Source organism: Narcine bancroftii, chromosome 13 (genome assembly GCF_036971445.1).
Source record: "Narcine bancroftii isolate sNarBan1 chromosome 13, sNarBan1.hap1, whole genome shotgun sequence".
NCBI classification, from domain to species: Eukaryota; Metazoa; Chordata; class Chondrichthyes; order Torpediniformes; family Narcinidae; genus Narcine; species Narcine bancroftii.
In genome coordinates, this window is record NC_091481.1 from 83,620,138 (window position 1) to 83,639,216 (window position 19,079).

Sequence of the window (19,079 nt, forward strand, 5' to 3'; positions counted from 1 at the left end):
ACGTCAATGACGAAGTGAACAGGAGGGAGATAGATCCAATGGTTGAGTGGTGCCACACCAACAACCTTGTACTGAACGTTAACAAAACCAAGGAGATGATTGTGGACTTCAAGAGGAAGACGGCTCGCCAGCGCCTATACTTTGTGAGATGTTTGAGGAGATTCGGTACGTCACTGAAAACTCTCTAAAAACTTCTACAGGTGGACCATGGAGAGCATTCTGGCTGGTTGCATCCCTGTCTGGTATGGATGTGCTAACACTCAGGACAAGAATAAACTCCAGAGGACTGTTAACTCGGCCTGTGACAACACGGGCACCAGACTTCACTCCATCGAGGATACCGACATGAGGTGTTGTCTTAAGAAAGCAGCCTCTATCCTCAAGGACCCCCCACCGCCCAGGCCAGACCCTCTTCACTCTGCTATCATCGGAGGGGAAAAGATCCAGGAGCCTGAAGACGAGCACCCAGTGGCACCAGGACAGCTTCTTCCCCTCCGCCATCAGATTCCTGAGTGAACAATGAACCCCAGACATGGCCTCACTTTGACCTTTTTATTTATTTTGTAAGGTGGTTTATATAAAAGTTTGCCCTGTGATAATGCTACGACACATTCATGACAATAAATTTTACTTTGTCAATCCAGATTTGGCGGTGGGTGGGGGGGGAAGAAATCTTGACACGAAACCCTGACTCTCATTTATCTCTCCAACAGTTTGTTCTTTTGCTGTGGACACTCGTTGCCAGAACAAAGGAGGGCTGCACTGGCTGAGGGGCCCTTGTCTTTCACCTATTTGGATGAGGGACGTAGAGTCGGATGCTCCTCAGGGTGGGCAGGGACTTGAGGAAAACTTTCGCAACTTGCATTTAGAGGTGCTTTCAATAATCGTCCTAAGTTTATGGAGTCCTTTTATTAACTATTTCTGTAATTTATAAGATCACTTGGATCTTGCTTTGTGAGTTTGTGGTTCCTTTTAATGGTAGTGAAATTATATGTACTTACCAGATAACTTCAGAAGTGAAGGAGGTAGGAGTTATTATCTTTTTGTATTGGCCATATATTGTAACTGTAAATGATGGCCACTTCTCTTTCTGTTTGACTGTTATATTATTGAGTTTAATTTTTCTTATATAACGTCTTTTTTTTCTGTATATTCCTTTTTATATATTACTCTTGATTAATGGCTTTTATTTGTGTACTATTTCTGTAGTCTCCACGTCCTCCCTGTGTCTGCGTGGGCTACCTCCAGGTGCCTCTGGTTTCCTCCCACCATTCGAAACGTTAATGGCACATGATGGTGCCACGGGCTCATGGGCTGAAAGGTCCTGTTACTGCACTCTTTGCCCTCAACCTCGCCTGGATTGGAAAATAAATCTTATGAGGCAAGGTTCGCAGAGCTAGGACTTTGCTCTTTGGAGCGTAGAAGGATAAGAGGAGACTTGATGGAGGTCTACCAGATTCTGAGAGGCATAGACAGGGTGGACGGCCAGTGCCTGTTTCCCAGGGCAGGATCAGCAAACACCAGAAGACGTCTGGACAGAGTGAAGGGAGGGAAGTTTAGGGGAGACATCAGGGATAAGTTTTTTTTATAAATACACAGAGAGTTGTGGGTGTCTGGAGAGCCTTGCAAGAGGTGGTGGTAGAAGCTGAAACATTCAGGGCTTTTAAGAGATTCTTGGACAGACACAAGGATGAATGAAAAATAGAAGGTTACAGGGTAGGGAGGTTCTAGGTATTTTTTAAAAATATATGGGTTGGCACAACATTGAGGGCTGTACTGTTTTCTTTGTTCTATGTAAAGTAATTTAAGGCTTTGTTCAGGGTGATATTTCTCTCTCTCCCCCCCTCCTCTCCCCTCTCTCTCCCTCCCTCCCTCTCCCCCTCCTCCCCCTCTCTCACTGTCTATGGATGCAGTACACACTTCCAGAGACAACCACAAGATTGTCACTCCAAGAGGGGGGAGGGGGGTGGGGGTAAGCACACTGGCACAGGGAGGTAGTGAAAATTCCACAAAAATGGCTTTAGTTGTCAGGATTGAAGCAGCCTGATCCTGCCACGTCCCTCATTACTTTTATTCCAATTTGATACTTGGGCCATTGTTGAGCAAGCAATTTGTTAATTGCAAGTACTACTTGCAAGCCTGGGGTGTCCGAAACCAAGCCCTCTCACTGGAGGCCGGAAAGCTAAAGTGTCACAAAGTTTGCTTTTCAAAGAACAGAAACTCCTGATAATGGCAAAACAGACTGGGTAACTTCCGTAATTCAGTGTGACCCTGAATAGTCTGTCACAGTCAAGAATGGGATTATCAAAGACAAATGTGTGGTTAAGTCACAAGTCATAAACTAAGATCCCAAGGCAAGCTGACCTGGCAAATCTAAACCACTCAGAAACTTTCAAAACACGTTCAGAGGCTGTTGGTGCATAAATGAAGCGAGGCACTTTTGAGTGAGAGGTGACTAGAGTACATTTGGCACAAAGAGCACAATATTTGTTGAGAATTGGAGGAGTGTGAGGAAGGGCAGGGAGTGGAGCAAACTGGGGGATTCTTTCAACACATTACGGTTCATGTAGCCTCCTTCGCAGAGACATGCAGCAGGGAAACAGGCCCAGTGAGTTGACACCATTCATGCTCATCGTGTCAGGGCCCCATTTTTTCCCATTCCCCCCCCCCTGCATTCTCATCAGCCCCACCACCATAGACTCTACCACTCACCGACACACTTGAGAGTGCCCACACTCTGAAGAAAACCCATATGCAGGGAGAGCGTGCCAACTCCTCTCAGACAGCACTCGAGATCAGGACTGAAGTTTCACAGAAGCCCATTAAGGGTATCGGCTGAGAAAGCAGGTTAATTTTTTTTACATTTCAGCTTTAATTTTTAAATTTAGACAGTGCGGTAACAGGCCATTTCAGCCGCCGAGTCCTTGGCGCCCAATTTACACCCCATTAACCTACAACTCCTGGTACATTTTGAATGGTGGGAGGAAACTGGAGGCCCCCCCATCCGGAAAAGACCCACGCAGACACGGGGAGAACGTACAAACTCCTCAGAGACAGCGCAGGATTTGAATCCCAGTCTCAATCACTGGCGCTGTTGCACTAACCACTACACCAACCCTGCGATGCCTGAAGACACACACCAACAGTACATACCAACTCTGCCATCAGGTTTCTGAACAGACAATTAACCTATGGACACTACCTCACTTTATCTCTTTACTGCACTTGTTATTTATTCTTTTAAATCTTGTATTTACAGAATTGAGCAGCATGGTTGGCGTGGCAGTTAGAACAACACTATCCAGCACCAGTTCCCAGGTTCAAGTCCAGCACCCCAGGTTCAAGTCCAGCACCCCAGGTTCAAGTCCAGCACCCAGGTTCATCCAGCATCCCTGGTTCAAGTCCAGCACCCCGGTTCAAGTCCAGCACCAGTACCCAGGTTCAAGTCCAGCACCAGTACCCAGGTTCAAGTCCAGCACCAGTACCCAGGTTCAAGTCCAGCACCAGTACCCAGGTTCAAGTCCAGCACCCAGGTTCATCCAGCACCCAGGTTCGTCCAGCACCCCGGTTCAAGTCCAGCACCCCGGTTCAAGTCCAGCACCCCGGTTCAAGTCCAGCATCCTGGTTCAAGTCCAGCACCCCAGGTTCGTCCAGCACCCCAGGTTCATCCAGCACCCCAGGTTCAAGTCCAGCACCCCAGTACCCAGGTTCAAGTCCAGCACCCCAGGTTCAAGTCCAGCACCCCAGGTTCAAGTCCAACACCCCAGGTTCAAGTCCAGCACCCCAGGTTCAAATCCAGCACCCCAGGTTCAAATCCAGCACCCCAGGTTCGTCCAGCACCCAGGTTCGTCCAGCACCCCGGTTCAAGTCCAGCACCAGTACCCAGGTTCAAATCCAGCACCCCAGGTTCGTCCAGCACCCCGGTTCAAGTCCAGCACCCAGGTTTGTCCAGCACCCCAGGTTCATCCAGCACCCCGGTTCAAATCCAGCACCCCAGGTTCATCCAGCACCCCAGGTTCAAGTCCAGCACCCCAGTACCCAGGTTAAAGTCCAGCACCCCAGGTTAAAGTCCAGCACCCCAGGTTCAAGTCCAGCACCCCAGGTTCGTCCAGCACCCAGGTTCGTCCAGCACCCCGGTTCAAGTCCAGCACCAGTACCCAGGTTCAAGTCCAGCACCCCAGGTTCGTCCAGCAGCCCAGGTTCAAGTCCAGCACCCAGGTTCGTCCAGCACTCCCTGTGAGGAGTTTGTACGTCCTCTGCGTGGGTTTCCTCTGGGCGCACTGGTTGCCTCTCTCCTTCCAAAATTGTGCAGGGGTAGCAGGTTAATTGGGTGGAATTGGGCTCGTGGACTGGAACGGTCCGTTACCGGGCTGTCGGTCTAGAAAAGAAACTGCAATCTATAGTAATATTTCCCCCTGTTCTGCTGCCCCAAAACAACGGATTTCATGGTGATAAAAAAACCTGATTCTGATTTGTCACAAAAGCCATGAGAAGGGCTCCTTTGCAAGCAGCCCTAACAGGCCACTTTAAAGGTAAAATTTTTAATTTAGACATACAGCGCGGTAACAGGCCGCCCAATTTACACCCCATTAACCTACATCCCCCCCCTCCCCCCCGCAGGTACGTTTTGAGCAGGGGGAGGAAACCGGTGCCCACCCCCTGGGGAAAACCCATGCAGGCACGGGGAGAACGTACAAACTCCTTATAGACAGTGCAGGATTCGGACCCCGGTCCCCAATCGCTGGCGCTGTAAAGGCGTGGCACCAACCGCGCTGCCTCTTAACATTCCGACTGCTGTGTAAAGAGCACAATTACAGACGGTGGTTCTCAACCTTTTTTCTTTCCACTCACATACCACCTTAAGTGATCCTTTACTAGCCACAGAGAACCTACAGTATAGGATGCCAAAGTTGCTCTGCGGTAAGTAAGGGATCACTTAAGGTGGTGTGTGAATGGGAAATAAAAGGTTAGAACCACTGGTTTATCCAAGTTCTTCATCTCTGGAATTCATTGACTGAATGTCTGTACTCTTTTTAAGGTATTCATGTACATTAATTCAGTGATTCTCAACCATTATTTTCCCCCAATCCCATACCACCTTAAGTAATCCCTTCCTAGCCACAGAGCGACTTTGGCATCCTATACCGTAGGTATAGTCAAAAGAAAAAAGGTTGAGACCCACTGGTAGAGAACATGCTGCGGAACTTGACAGCACAGTGCAGGCCCTTGGGCCCACAATGTTGTGCCGACCACATCGGATTGCAACGAGGAGATCAATTCGGATCAAGAAGAGGCAGCAGGGAAATCTTCAGACCCACAGGAAGATTTAAAACAAAAAGATTAGTGACGTAAGGGCCAAGGAGAGCAGTGTAGTATAAATGCATGTTATAAAGAGAGAGAATTTGCTCAGAGCTCACGGAATTTCTCCAAACTACTTGCTCCATTAAAAGCACAGAAATGCTGGAGGAGCTCGGCTGTTCTGGCAGTGTCCACGGATGCCACGGGACCGGCCGAGTTCCTCCAGCATTTCTGTGATTTTAACTACAATCACGGCATCTGCGGACTTTCGTGCTTCACCACTGTTCCATTGTCAACCCCAATGTTCTACATCATTAACTGTTTGCCTGCTGGAATCTTGCAGGAACGTCAGTGGAAGATTACATCTGCATAGTGTATCTCTGACCTCTCACATTCCACAGATCTATTCCCAGGGACATCACCAGCTCAGAAACATCTTAGATCGGCATTGCCTAATGGAACATTCAGATCCTCATGTAAACAGATATTAATCTAGCTCTCGACCGGCGTGGGAGCGGCTGTTTTGGACACAACTTCGTCCTATGATTCTTGCTGACAAAGATTCTGATCCCAGGATGTCCGATGATACTCCCACACCTTACGTTTCATATTTATTGTCAGGGTACATTCATGACATCACACACACCCCTGAGAACCTTTTGCCTGTGGGTGAGGCAGAATTACCACTTTTTGGTAGTCCAAGAAAACTGTACTCAACATACACATGTAAACAAATAACGAAATGTAAATAAATTGTGCAATACAAAGAGAAAAAAACTCAATAATGTGCAAAAGAGTCCCTGATTGAGTTTGTCATTGAGGAGTCTGGTGGTGGAGGGGTAGCAGCTGTTCCTGAACCTGGTGGGTGCGAGTCTAGTGGCACCAACACCTCTTTCCCGATGGCAGCAGCGAGGTGTGCTGGGTGGTGTGGGTCCTTGATGATTGCTGCTGCTCTCCAACGGCAACGTCCCCTTGTAGATGTTCTGGATGGTGGGGAGGGTTTTGCCTGTGATGTTCTGGGATGCGTCCACTACCTTTCGCTGGACTTTTCCGCTCAGGGGCATTGGTGTCCCCATATCAGACCGCGATGCGGCCAGTCAGAGCACTCCCCACCACACATCTATAGAAATTTGCAAGGGTGGAGGTGGAATTATCCTTTCTAAAACTGACCCTCTTTGAATTTTTTTTTTAATTAGGCTTTTATTTTCCCTGAAGAGGAGCAAAGGTTGGTTTAAACTTGTTTCAAATGTCCCTTCCACAGGGAACATTGCCGTTGGAGAACAGCAGCGATCATCAAGGATCCACACCACCCAGCACACGCTCTGTTCTCGCTGCTGCCATCAGGAAAGAGGTGTAGGGGCCACAAGACTCGCACCCACCAGGATCAGGAACAGCTGCTCCCCCTCCACCGTCAGACTCCTCAAGGACAAACTCAATCAGGGCTCTTACTTGTGCACTTTATTGATTGTCTTTTTGTTCTCTCTCTATTGCCCAGTGGTTGGTTCACATTCGTTAAGTGTTTGCAGTTCTTTATTTGTTTACATGTTTACGCTGTGTACAGTTTTATTTTTTTGCCCTACCAATTAGTGGTAATTCTGCCCCCCCCCACAGAGATGGCATCAGATCAAGTCTAATCGGGGGGGGGGGGCATTAGGATAGCCACGGGGTGGGGTTCGAAAACCCACTGAGCGGGGTGGGGGCAGCGGGTGCCATGAACCTCCTCTGTGCGCCACCATCACGCTCCCTCTGACGTAACAGATAAACGCGTGTGGAGACGAGGGACGCTAGCGCTGTGGGCGGGTGGGAGGGGGCACGGTAACTCACGGAGGGGGTGGCGTGGCCCACGAAGCCACCCACCCGCCCCCCCGTGACGCCGAGCGTGCGCGCCAGCAGGGTAAAGGAATCTCAGGGTAGTATGTGAGGTCATGTATACACTCTGACAATAAACCTCAAAGTTCATCTCCCATCCATCTCTCCCCTCAAGAGGCCCTTTAAGCACACCATAAATGGGGGGGGGGGCTTCTAAAAGTGGAGACCCTCAACAAACTGAGAAAGAGAGTTATTGGCTCCTCACCTCCTGAATCTGCAGGGACAGGGCTCTGACTCAATAGAGTCTCCATCCACCAGCACAGAGTCACCACCAGCCCGAATGCTCGCATTCTCCCACGGATTTGCAGGGCTCCTTTAATTCCAGGGTCTCCCGTCCAGCTCAGCGCACATGGGCTCCCCTCGTTCCGGGACAGCAAGCAAGCTCTTTGATTCACATCTATATTTCTCCCTGGGACGTCGAGCCGATCCTTCGGACAAGAGATTTCGTGTGGCTCTGGAAAAAAAAATCTGTGTGGGAGGGGAGAGGGGTGGACCCAAAAGCGGTTTTTTAAAAAAAAAGTTTGGCTGAAACTTTTTTTTCCCAAAAAAAGTTAACAGTTCAGCCTCTGTGCAGTCGGAGAGGATTTGGGTGGGAAAGAGTTGGAAAAAAGTTTGAAAGTCTCCCAATTGAGTTTCCCTGCTTCGTTTTTTTGAAATAAATGAAATCTGTGAATGGACTCCTGGCGATTGCAACCTGAGCCCGAGTTGCGGACGATTGGTTTGTGTGTGCGGGTCCCACAGTGAGGTGAATGCAAGCCCCCGCCCCTTCACCTCTCTCTGCTGCACCCAAATCACGGACGGGGAAACAGTGGTTCTCAAGTTCACCTCTGTCTTCCACTCAACTTCCCACCTTGTGTCATCCCACAGCACCTTTGGCAGAGGCGCTCTGGGGATGAGTAAGGGATTGCTTAAGGGGTATGTGAGTGGGAAAACAAAAAATTGCGAGCCAACTGATAAAGCATTACAGCACCGTGCAGGCCCTTCGGCCCACCATGTGGTGCTGACCGATGTATTCCTACCCAAAAACTGCTAAAAGGTAAAGGTTCCATTATTGGCACCTAATAGGGACACTTTAGAATGTCACATCCATGAAATTCTACTGAAAGGAAGACTTTGTCCAGCACCCCTGACAGAAAGGATTGAACTCACGACCCCTTGCTTTACAAGGCTAGTGGTTCTCGACCTTTTTCTTTCCACTCACATCCCACTTTAAGTAATCCCTATTCTATAGGTGCTCTGCGATTAGTAAGGGATTGCTTAAGGTGGGATGTGGTTGGAAAGAAAAAGTTTGAAAACCCACTGTTTTAATCGTCCCTCATGGACTCGTCGTGTGCATGGTTTCAGAACTCCAAAGGAAATGACCCAATGACAATTTTTATCAAGCAAAATATTTCAGTAACAATTGGGTCAGTGATCCTCAACCTTCCCATTCACATAGCCCCTTAATCAATCCCTTACTAAGCACAGAGCACCGATGGCCTAGGGATTACTTAAGGTGGTGTGCGAGTGGAAAGAAAAAGGTTGAGAACCACGGCTCTAACCACTGAGTTATCAGACCCTCTAACCCTCTATTTTTTTCTTCCATCCATGTCCCTGTCCAAGAGTCTCCTAATGTTACAGTCCCCACCACCACCCCGACAGGCACCCACAACTCTCTGTGTAAGTCTCGTCTCGCCGCCAGAGTGGCTTCATGGTTACATGTCCTGATAGAAACCTTTATCTTGGTTTGGTGACATGTACACAACACACTCTATTTAAACACAGCTGTTCGGCCCGTCCGGTCCATTCCGACACCCAAATAAGAGAGAAAATGCTGGGGAAAGCTCTGCAGGTTAGGCAACATCCCTGACCTGAAACGTTAACTGTTTTTCTCTCTCCACAGATGCTGCCTGGCCTGCTAAATGATTTCTGGTTTTAGAGTTTCAGGCTTCCAGCATCACAAGATCGAGGAGAAGAAGTAGGCCTATCAAGTCTGCTCCGCTATTCCAATCATGAGCTGATCTATCCCCCTCCCTGGCCTTCTCCCCATAACCCTTGATGCCCGGACTAACCAAATACCTGTCAATCTCTGCCTTAAATGTAATGATTCTGCTACCAATTTTCCATTCATCCACTTTCATTCTCCCTCCACCCTTGCTGGGGCCATTGAGTGAAAATGACTCCTATCTCCTCAGTGAAGCTCTGAGTGGGGAGAGGGAGATACTCGCCGACTTGCCAGTGTCATGCTGTTGTAGGGTCAGACACTGGAGACACAGGAGATCGCAGGTACAGGATACTGGAGCAAAAGCGAACAGCTGGAGGAACTCAGAAGGTCACTCAGTCATGGCAAAAGAGCAATTGATGTTTCAGGGCAAACCCCTGCATATGAATAGATTCAGATTTCAGATTTATTGTCAGAGTGCATGGAATGGCATCACATACAACCCTGAGAATCTTTTCCCTGCAGGCCAGAATGACCACTTATTGGTCATGCAAATAACAGATGTAAACGAATAAAGAAATGTAAACAAACTGAGAGGGAAAAAGAATCAATAAAATGCAAAAGTGAGAGTCCCTGATGGAGTTTGTCGTTGAGGAGTCTGATGGTGGAGGGGGAGCAGCTGCCATTAAAGCAGCTGCCATTCGCACAGGAATGACCAAACCTCCCAAATGTCCGTATCACGCTGTGCATTTGGACAGAATACCGGAATGGCTGTAATTAAGGTGGCGGGAACTTGCAGCGCTGCCGCGGCGACGTCGACTCCGACATCTGACGCGTGTGGGATGTACAGCGCTACTGAGTGTGATGTGAAGCGAGCGTCATCTGCTGTTCACTGAATACCTGCAGTTAACCTTAGACTGCGGGCCTTCCGGGAAATTTACGAGGGGTCGAGGAGGTAAGATATCGGAACGGGCATGACTCCTTGTTCACGTTCCAATCTTTTTTACACAGACTGTGTTCGGGAAAATGGCAATAATTTCCTGGAACGCAACAGCTGTGTATAAAAAGCGTTTCTCTGCTTTTTCAGTCCTTTCTCTGCCATTCAGTGAGATCAGGGCTGATCCAATATTTCTCAAAGTCCACATTTTCGCCCTTCACAATCAGCTTTGGTTCCCTTACGGATTAAAAGTCGACTCTCATCTCAGAGAATACTCAAGGTTTCATCCTTCTGCATCGAGACATTCCACAGAGAAGAACTGTTCCCTCAGCTCAATTTTAAATAGGCCATTTCATGTCAGGCCTCTGCCTGGAGGCCGGCTACAAGAGCCAATCAAAACTTATCTTTCAGACAGCAGCCCTAAAAGGCTGCTCCAGTGTCCCATTCATATCCAAAGGCACCTTGTAGCGCCCTCCGGAGCCAATGGAGACAGGACAACTGTTTTCATGGTGCCACCCATCATAAATACACAGCAGAGCAAGGTCATCTCCCCTACCCATAACCCCCCACGCAGCTGGAACCGCACTGTGGTTCCCAGAACAGTTCCAACTGTGTGGGGGATTATGGGATTGCTTTGCCGTGTTTTGAGCCTTAGAGAGCGGCTCTGAAGGCCGAAGCGGTCCGGTGTAGTTGTCACATCCGCACCAGCCGCCCCCTGATGCCTCCCGCTGGCTCTGACGGCTTTTGCTGGCTCCCGCTGCCCCGATGGCCCCAGCTGACATCTCCCGCTACCCCAACGGCTCCCGCCCACCGCCCCTGCCTTGAGGGGGTCATGGTGGGAGAAGGGTGAGTGGAGACAAGAGGATAAAAGGGCATCAATTTAAAACAGTTAGCCAGAGGGTCGTGCATCTGTGAAACTTGTTGCCACAGGTGGCTGTGGAAGCGAGATCACTGTGTGTATTTAAGGCAGAGATTGATTAGTCAGGGCATCAAGGGTAACGGGGAGAAAAGCGGGGAGTTGGGCTGAGTGGGTGGATGGATCAGCTCATGATAAGAATGGCTAAGGAAATGTTTCCGCATCTCTGTTTTAAATCGACGCCCTTTTCATCTTGAAGTTGTGCCCCCTTTCCCTAGACTCCCCGACCACGGGGTACATCCTGGCCACATCTACTCTGTCCAGGCCTTTCAGAAATGCTTCTGAGTCCGTCCATCCCCCCCCACCCCAACCTTCTGTACTCTGATGGTATTACAGGTCAAGTAACAATTCTTTTTCTAATTCAATCCATATTCCTTGTGCAAATCCCTGTCATCTCCTCTATACAACTGCAGTTTAACATTACAGGCTGCCCCCGGGTTGTGAACGAGATCCGTTCCTAGGTCGGTCTTTAAGTTGAATTTGTAGGTAAGTTGAAACTTGCTGCGTGCGCAGCTTTTAAATCATTGAAAAGGCTTCGAGCCTTTTCTTGCGCTAAAGTACGGGCGAACCGGCATATTTTGATCATTAACGGCAACGTGACCAACTTAAAATGGCGGACAGCGTTCTCCTTCCTCAAGCCAATGAAGCGCTGAGGCCATGCAGAGCCTGTTCGTAAGTACGAGTTGTCCGCAAGTCGGATGTTCGTGACCCAGGGGAACTGCCTATACCACGATCTGAACCATCAACAGACAGGTTTTGAATTGGATCTCCACAGCTGGGCGAGTACCTTCACCCTCCCCTTCCCAGCGTTGAGGAATGGAATGGAAGCAAAACTACACGGTGCCTAGAGATAGCAGAGAGGCTGAGACCCAAGTTCCAGCCAACTCCTCGCTCAACCTCTCCTCAAAGTTCAACCAGTTCCCATAGAAGCATCTCAGGCAAAATGCATTCATGGATATTTATACAGCAGGAAGCAAGTGACAACCAACCCCCACCCCCCACGAACCCCCTGCCTTAAATCCCTGGATTGGACAACAAAAATAAAATTCAGGAAAACGCAGGGGGAATTATCTCCACTGGTACTTTTGGTTTCTGAGAGGTCGGGCTGGGAGGGTGAGACAGGCAGGGAGCAGAATGTGTTTGACTGTTCCCCACGTAACTACAACCCAGAGTTTGTGAGACAGGGCAGGAGATGTTACACACTGGACATCGACGATTTTGCTTCATGAGTGTATTTTATGGATTTGGGTCTGCTTATCTTGAAAATCACCTTAGAATTTTCCTGTCACCTACCATTTTATAGTTGTCATCTATTTTTGTAATTCCTTGTCTTTTTTTTAAATATGCTTCCAAACCATGAAGTGCAAACACGCCATTGAAAATTCATTTTCCGCATTTGCACTTCAGATTTATTGCCGGAGTACATACGTGACATCACATCCATCCCTGAGATTCCTCTGTCCTGCGAACGCGGCAGAATTACCACTAATGGGTAGGGGAAAAAAAAATAAACTGTACCCTTCTTCCCCACTGCTCTTGGTGCCGTCAGTGACAAACACGGAGAAAGGTTTCACCAGGACATTGCCGCTATGGAAGAGCGGTATCGGGGGCAGCTGGAAACCGTCACTGCCAGCCAACACTGACACTAGAGACATCAGATGCTGAGTACAAACGAAAATCAGCGGCAAAACATTTCTAGGTCATTTGCACCATCAGCGTTATGAAACATGTTGAATTCAATCAAAGTTAATTTAATGTTTCTTCTCCAACTTCCTATGTGATGGCAGCGAATCTGAAATTTTCATTTTGTTCAGCTTGAAGTTGTCATAATCCCCAATTTTCTTTCAGGAAGCAAATCTTCTGATAAAATTATAGTCCAGTGTTATCATTCTAATGGCTTAAAGCCAAACATCAGATCACCAACTCCCTGCTCAAAGGGCTCAGTCAGTGAAATTGTTATTGGCGCCTCACTGACTCCTTCTCATCGCCTACAGACTGTGTTCTTGTGAAGTTGGATGTCGAGTTCCAGGAGTGTTTGTAAGCAGACTGCCCCCATTGTGGGGTCCAGAGGAGAGAAATATTATCAATGTGGACTGTGTCAATAGTGTGAGAGTCCAGATTATGGGCTGGAGTGGGGAGGGGGGGTTTGCTGGGGGAGGAGGGAGTGTGGGGGGGGACTGATGGGGGGGAGGGGGAGTGAGGGAGAACTGGGCCTAGAGTGTAGGGGGAGTGGAGGAACTACGGTCAGGAGACTGGAGGGAGGTGGGCGAGGGAGGAACTGGGGTCTGGGGGGGAGGGCAGTAAGGGGGCAACTAGGGTCTGGAGTCTGGGGAAGAGGGGGTGAGGTGGAGAACTGGGGTCTGGAGTCTAGAAGGGAGGGGGTGAGGGGGGAACGGGTCTGGGGGGAGGAGAGGATGAGGGGGAACTGGGATCTGGTCTAGCGGGAGGAGATGAGGGGGAACTGGGGTCTGGAGTCTAGGGGAGGGAGTGAAGGGGAACTGGGGTCTGGTGTTTGGGGGAGGGGTTGAGGGGGGAAATGAGTCTGAAGGGAGAGGATGAGAGGAGAACTGGAGTCTGGGGGGGGATCTGGGGTCTGGAGTCTATGGGAGAGGGAGTGAGGGGGGAACTGGGGTCTAGAGGGGGAGGGGGTGAGGAGGGAATGGGTCTGGAGTCTAGGGGGAGGGGTTGGGGGGGAACTGGCACCCAGAGTGTGGGAGGAGATGGGGGGGTGAGGAGAGGTGGGGGGAGGGAGGGCTGCGGGTAGGAGGGAGTGCGGGGAGACCTAGGGTCTGGAGTGTGAAGGGAGAGGATATGTGTGGGGGGAGAGGGGGTTCAGAGTTTGAGGGAGCTGGGGCCAGTGGTAGATTAACCATTAGGCAGTGTAGGCTTAAGACTAGGGGCTCGGAAGGGAGGGGGGCCTGAGAGCAAAAAAAAGATTTAATTGAGTGTACACGAGCATTCTGGATGATATTTCAGTACTTTTGCATATATTTTTTCATATCTGGAATATTATTTTGTTTTCTAAATTAGGCTCCAAACATATAAACATTTGGAAGTAAATGCTTTCAGGACTCGGTACTGCAGCCACGAGATTGTGTTTACTGTGACGACGTTATTACATCATGGTTGGCGTTAACATACTGGTTAGAGACAGGGAGCAAAGCCTGTTGGAACACGATTGCCAAGAGTGTGAAATCTACAAAATATGACCGTAAACAAAAACGTTACTTTATTAAAGTCCATGTTTCACCACTCCCTTGACAATGGTGAAGAAATCAGGAGACATTGGCTGTGCTATTTTCCAAGTGCAGGGGAAGGCGCTCTGTTTTAACTGCAAACTGTTTTCAAAGTGAAATCAAGGCATGATTACTCGACAATACCAGAACAGTTGCACTCTGGAAAGGGTTGTTGCTACAATTAAATGTCTTGTTTATACAGGGATCCTTGGGACCTGACACTTCTCGGCATTCGCATTATTCCAGATTATGGAATTAAAATGGCAGGTGTACAGATTCACGAAAAACATAAGACCCTTACACCGCATTAAAGCCGGCTCAACGAAAGACCCCCCTCGTATCCCACGCAACTGGAACCACTCAGGGGATTATGGGTAGCGAAGATGGCCATTGATCCCTCATTAAAGCAAAAAAGAGGCTCACCCCACCGGGCTCCGCCGCGCCCTTGTCTGCCTCCTTCTGGCCTGGCTCCCATTGCGGTGCTTCCCATCACCTGGCCCCTCTGCACAGGTTCGGCTGCCGTGGGGGGTGGGGGTCTTCCCATCACCCGCTCCTCCCTTGGGTCCGGCTCGGGCTCGCCCATTCCCTGGCATCCCCTCAGCTCGACTCCCTCCGGCAACATCTTCTCCTCGGCTTCTCTCCTGGGCTATGGAGCTCAGCACCCGGGGATCTCTTCGCCCTCTGGCCCCAGTGGCTCGGCGGACTCCGACTATCCTTGCCCCCGCTGGGCCTTCAGTTTCTTCAGGCCGCCCGAGACGTGCTGCTGTTCTCTCCCTGCTCACCGCCTGAGCCACATTCCCTTCTTGCACTCTCTAGAATACCGGAAAATATACTGTACATGCAATAAAAAAATGTTTGGTTTTCTGAGGTTTTTGGAATCATGGATAAAGGGATAAAATACCAGTTATTTAATGTAGCAACACCATTTTACTCTATTCAACAAAGAGTGGGGCAGCCTAGGGGCCCAGGTAATAGTGAATCCGCCACTGGCTGGTGCCAAGAGTGAAGGGGCAGGGGAGCGTGGAGGATCTGAGGGAGGGGAGAATGAGATGGGGTGGAGTTGTATGGGGAGAGCTGGGGGTCTGGAGTGTGGAGGAGCTGGGGAGAGAGAGAAAGGCTGTGGCCTTCACGAGTTGGAGGACACATCAGCAGCCAATCAAGCTTTGGTCCCGCCCCACCCCATTAGTGCACGCCTGCCCTTTGAGTTTATGTAAATTACCTAGACTGGACTCTCCAGCCTGCCTGTACTTGGCCTTGGGCCATTGGCTGTTGTAATTGGATTAACCTTCCTGGCACTAAGCCATTGGGACCCTGCTAACAACCTGGGCTGGACCCCCAGCACTAGAAAGGTGCCATGTGCTTTTTGTTCTCCATCTTTGCCAGCTTGGGACCACCCTGCTTCACTCCAGGCCTAGAAACCTGGTGCTGGAGAAATTGTTGGTAAGATGTGCACAGTCAAAAGGGTTGGGAGCCTTTAATTAGTGTCCCTTGTAGCATAGAGCCGGGCCTGCACTGAGTCGAGGGGTGGTGGGGCATCGTAGTGAGTTTTCCCTGATTATTGTATGTACCCAGTTGCCTACTATAAAGACACACAGAGGTAGCAATAAAAGACAGAGAAGCAAAAGAGACGCCGAGTGGCCATAGGTTGCCAAGAAGTTTCCAGAGGCTGTGAATGTAGTTAAAAATGCACAGGAAACGCTGGAGGAAGTCTTGCAGCGTCCATCAGAGGTAAAGATGAACTAATGCCATGACTGCATGAGAGAGTGTGTGTGTGCAGAATTTGTGAGGGTGAGCGCAACGCTGTCTGCATATGTGTGTATATTGTGTGGAAGGGACTGTATGTTTGAGGGTGTCTGTGGGCTTGCATGGGCTTGTGTGTCTCTGTAGGGGTGTGTTTTGGTGTGTCTGTATATTGTGTGGGTGGGACTGTGTGTTTGAGGGTGTCTGTGGGCTTGCATGGGCTTGTGTGTCTCTGTAGGGGTGTGTTTGGGTGTGTGTGTGTATTGTGTGGGTGGGACTGTGTGTTTGAGGGTGTCTGTGAGCGTGTGTCTCTGTAGGGGTGTGTTTGGGTGTGTGTGTGTATATTGTGTGGGTGGGACTGTGTGTTTGAGGGTGTCTGTGGGCTTGTGTGTCTCTGTAGGGGTGTGTTTGGGTGTGTGTGTGTATATTGTGTGGGTGGGACTGTGTGTTTGAGGGGGGTCTATGGGCTTGTGTATCTCTGTAGGGGTGTGTTTGGGTGTGTGTGTGTATATTGTGTGGGTGGGACTGTGTGTTTGAGGGGGGTCTATGGGCTTGTGTATCTCTGTAGAGGTGTGTTTGGGTGTGTGTGTATATTGTGTGGGTGGGACTGTGTGTTTGAGGGGGGGTCTATGGGCTTGTATATCTCTGTAGGGGTGTGTTTGGGTGTGTGTGTGTATATTGTGTGGGTGGGACTGTGTGTTTGAGGGGGGGTCTATGGGCTTGTGTGTCTCTGTAGGGGTGTGTTTGGGTGTGTGTGTGTATATTGTGTGGGTGGGACTGTATGTTTGAGGGGGGTCTGTGGGCTTGTGTGTCTCTGTAGGGGTGTGTTTGGATGTGTGTGTGTGTGTGTATATTGTGTGGGTGGGACTGTGTGTTTGAGGGGGGGGTCTATGGGCTTGTGTGTCTCTGTAGGGGTGTGTTTGGATGTGTGTGTGTATATTGTGTGGGTGGGACTGTATGTTTGAGGGGGGTCTGTGGGCTTGTGTGTCTCTGTAGGGGTGTGTTTGGGTGTGTGTGTGTGTATATTGTGTGGGTGGGACTGTGTGTTTGAGGGGGGGGGGTCTATGGGCTTGTGTGTCTCTGTAGGGGTGTGTTTGGATGTGTGTGTGTATATTGTGTGGGTGGGACTGTATGTTTGAGGGGGGTCTGTGGGCTTGTGTGTCTCTGTAGGGGTGTGTTTGGGTGTGTGTGTATATTGTGTGGGTGGGACTGTGTGTTTGAGGGGGGTCTATGGGCTTGTGTATCTCTGTAGGGGTGTGTTTGTATATTGTGTGGGTGGGACTGTGTGTTTGAGGGGGGTCTATGGGCTTGTGTATCTCTGTAGGGGTGTGTTTGGGTGTGTTTGTATATTGTGTGGGTGGGACTGTGTGTTTGAGGGGGGTCTATGGGCTTGTGTATCTCTGTAGGGGTGTGTTTGGGTGTGTTTGTATATTGTGTGGGTGGGACTGTGTGTTTGAGGGGGGGTCTATGGGCTTGTGTGTCTCTGTAGGGGTGTGTTTGGGTGTGTGTGTGTATAATGTGTGGGTGGGACTGTGTGTTTGAGGGGGGTCTATGGGCTTGTGTATCTCTGTAGGGGTGTGTTTGGGTGTGTGTGTGTGTGTATATTGTGTGGGTGGGACTGTGTGTTTGAGGGGGGTCTATGGGCTTGTGTATCTCTGTAGAGGTGTGTTTGGGTGTGTGTGTATATTGTGTGGGTGGGACTGTGTGTTTGAGGGGGGTCTATGGGCTTGTGTATCTCTGTAGGGGTGTGTTTGGGTGTGTGTGTGTATATTGTGTGGGTGGGACTGTGTGTTTGAGGGGGGGTCTATGGGCTTGTGTGTCTCTGTAGGGGTGTGTTTGGGTGTGTGTGTGTATATTGTGTGGGTGGGACTGTATGTTTGAGGGGGGTCTGTGGGCTTGTGTGTCTCTGTAGGGGTGTGTTTGGGTGTGTGTGTGTGTATATTGTGTGGGTGGGACTGTGTGTTTGAGGGGGGGTCTATGGGCTTGTGTGTCTCTGTAGGGGTGTGTTTGGATGTGTGTGTGTATATTGTGTGGGTGGGACTGTATGTTTGAGGGGGGGTCTGTGGGCTTGTGTGTCTCTGTAGGGGTGTGTTTGGGTGTGTGTGTATATTGTGTGGGTGGGACTGTGTGTTTGAGGGGGGTCTATGGGCTTGTGTATCTCTGTAGAGGTGTGTTTGGGTGTGTGTGTATATTGTGTGGGTGGGACTGTGTGTTTGAGGGGGGGTCTATGGGCTTGTGTATCTCTGTAGGGGTGTGTTTGGGTGTGTGTGTGTATATTGTGTGGGTGGGACTGTGTGTTTGAGGGGGTGTCTATGGGCTTGTGTGTCTCTGTAGGGGTGTGTTTGGGTGTGTGTGTGTATATTGTGTGGGTGGGACTGTATGTTTGAGGGGGGTCTGTGGGCTTGTGTGTCTCTGTAGGGGTGTGTTTGGGTGTGTGTGTGTGTATATTGTGTGGGTGGGACTGTGTGTTTGAGGGGGGGGTCTATGGGCTTGTGTGTCTCTGTAGGGGTGTGTTTGGATGTGTGTGTGTATATTGTGTGGGTGGGACTGTATGTTTGAGGGGGGTCTGTGGGCTTGTGTGTCTCTGTAGGGGTGTGTTTGGGTGTGTGTGTATATTGTGTGGGTGGGACTGTGTGTTTGAGGGGGGTCTATGGGCTTGTGTATCTCTGTAGGGGTGTGTTTGTATATTGTGTGGGTGGGATTGTGTGTTTGAGGGGGGGTCTATGGGCTTGTGTATCTCTGTAGGGGTGTGTTTGGGTGTGTTTGTATATTGTGTGGGTGGGACTGTGTGTTTGAGGGGGGTCTATGGGCTTGTGTATCTCTGTAGGGGTGTGTTTGGGTGTGTTTGTATATTGTGTGGGTGGGACTGTGTGTTTGAGGGGGGGGTCTATGGGCTTGTGTGTCTCTGTAGGGGTGTGTTTGGGTGTGTGTGTGTATATTGTGTGGGTGGGACTGTATGTTTGAGGGGGGTCTGTGGGCTTGTGTGTCTCTGTAGGGGTGTGTTTGGGTGTGTGTGTGTATATTGTGTGGGTGGGACTGTGTGTTTGAGGGGGGGGGGTCTATGGGCTTGTGTGTCTCTGTAGGGGTGTGTTTGGATGTGTGTGTGTATATTGTGTGGGTGGGACTGTATGTTTGAGGGGGGTCTGTGGGCTTGTGTGTCTC

General features: G+C 49.8%; 1 protein-coding gene across 1 annotated transcript in view; it reads right to left on the reverse strand.

The window, feature by feature from the left end:
- Positions 1 to 19,079, reverse strand: part of LOC138748538 (tyrosine-protein kinase receptor UFO-like) — a 150,097-nt gene that overhangs the window by 95,466 nt on the left and 35,552 nt on the right. Inside the window, exon 4 of the mRNA XM_069908917.1 lies at positions 7,373 to 7,621. Coding sequence (XP_069765018.1) covers positions 7,373 to 7,457 — 85 coding nt within the window. The 5' untranslated portion in view covers positions 7,458 to 7,621. The remainder of the gene's footprint in view (positions 1 to 7,372; positions 7,622 to 19,079) is intronic.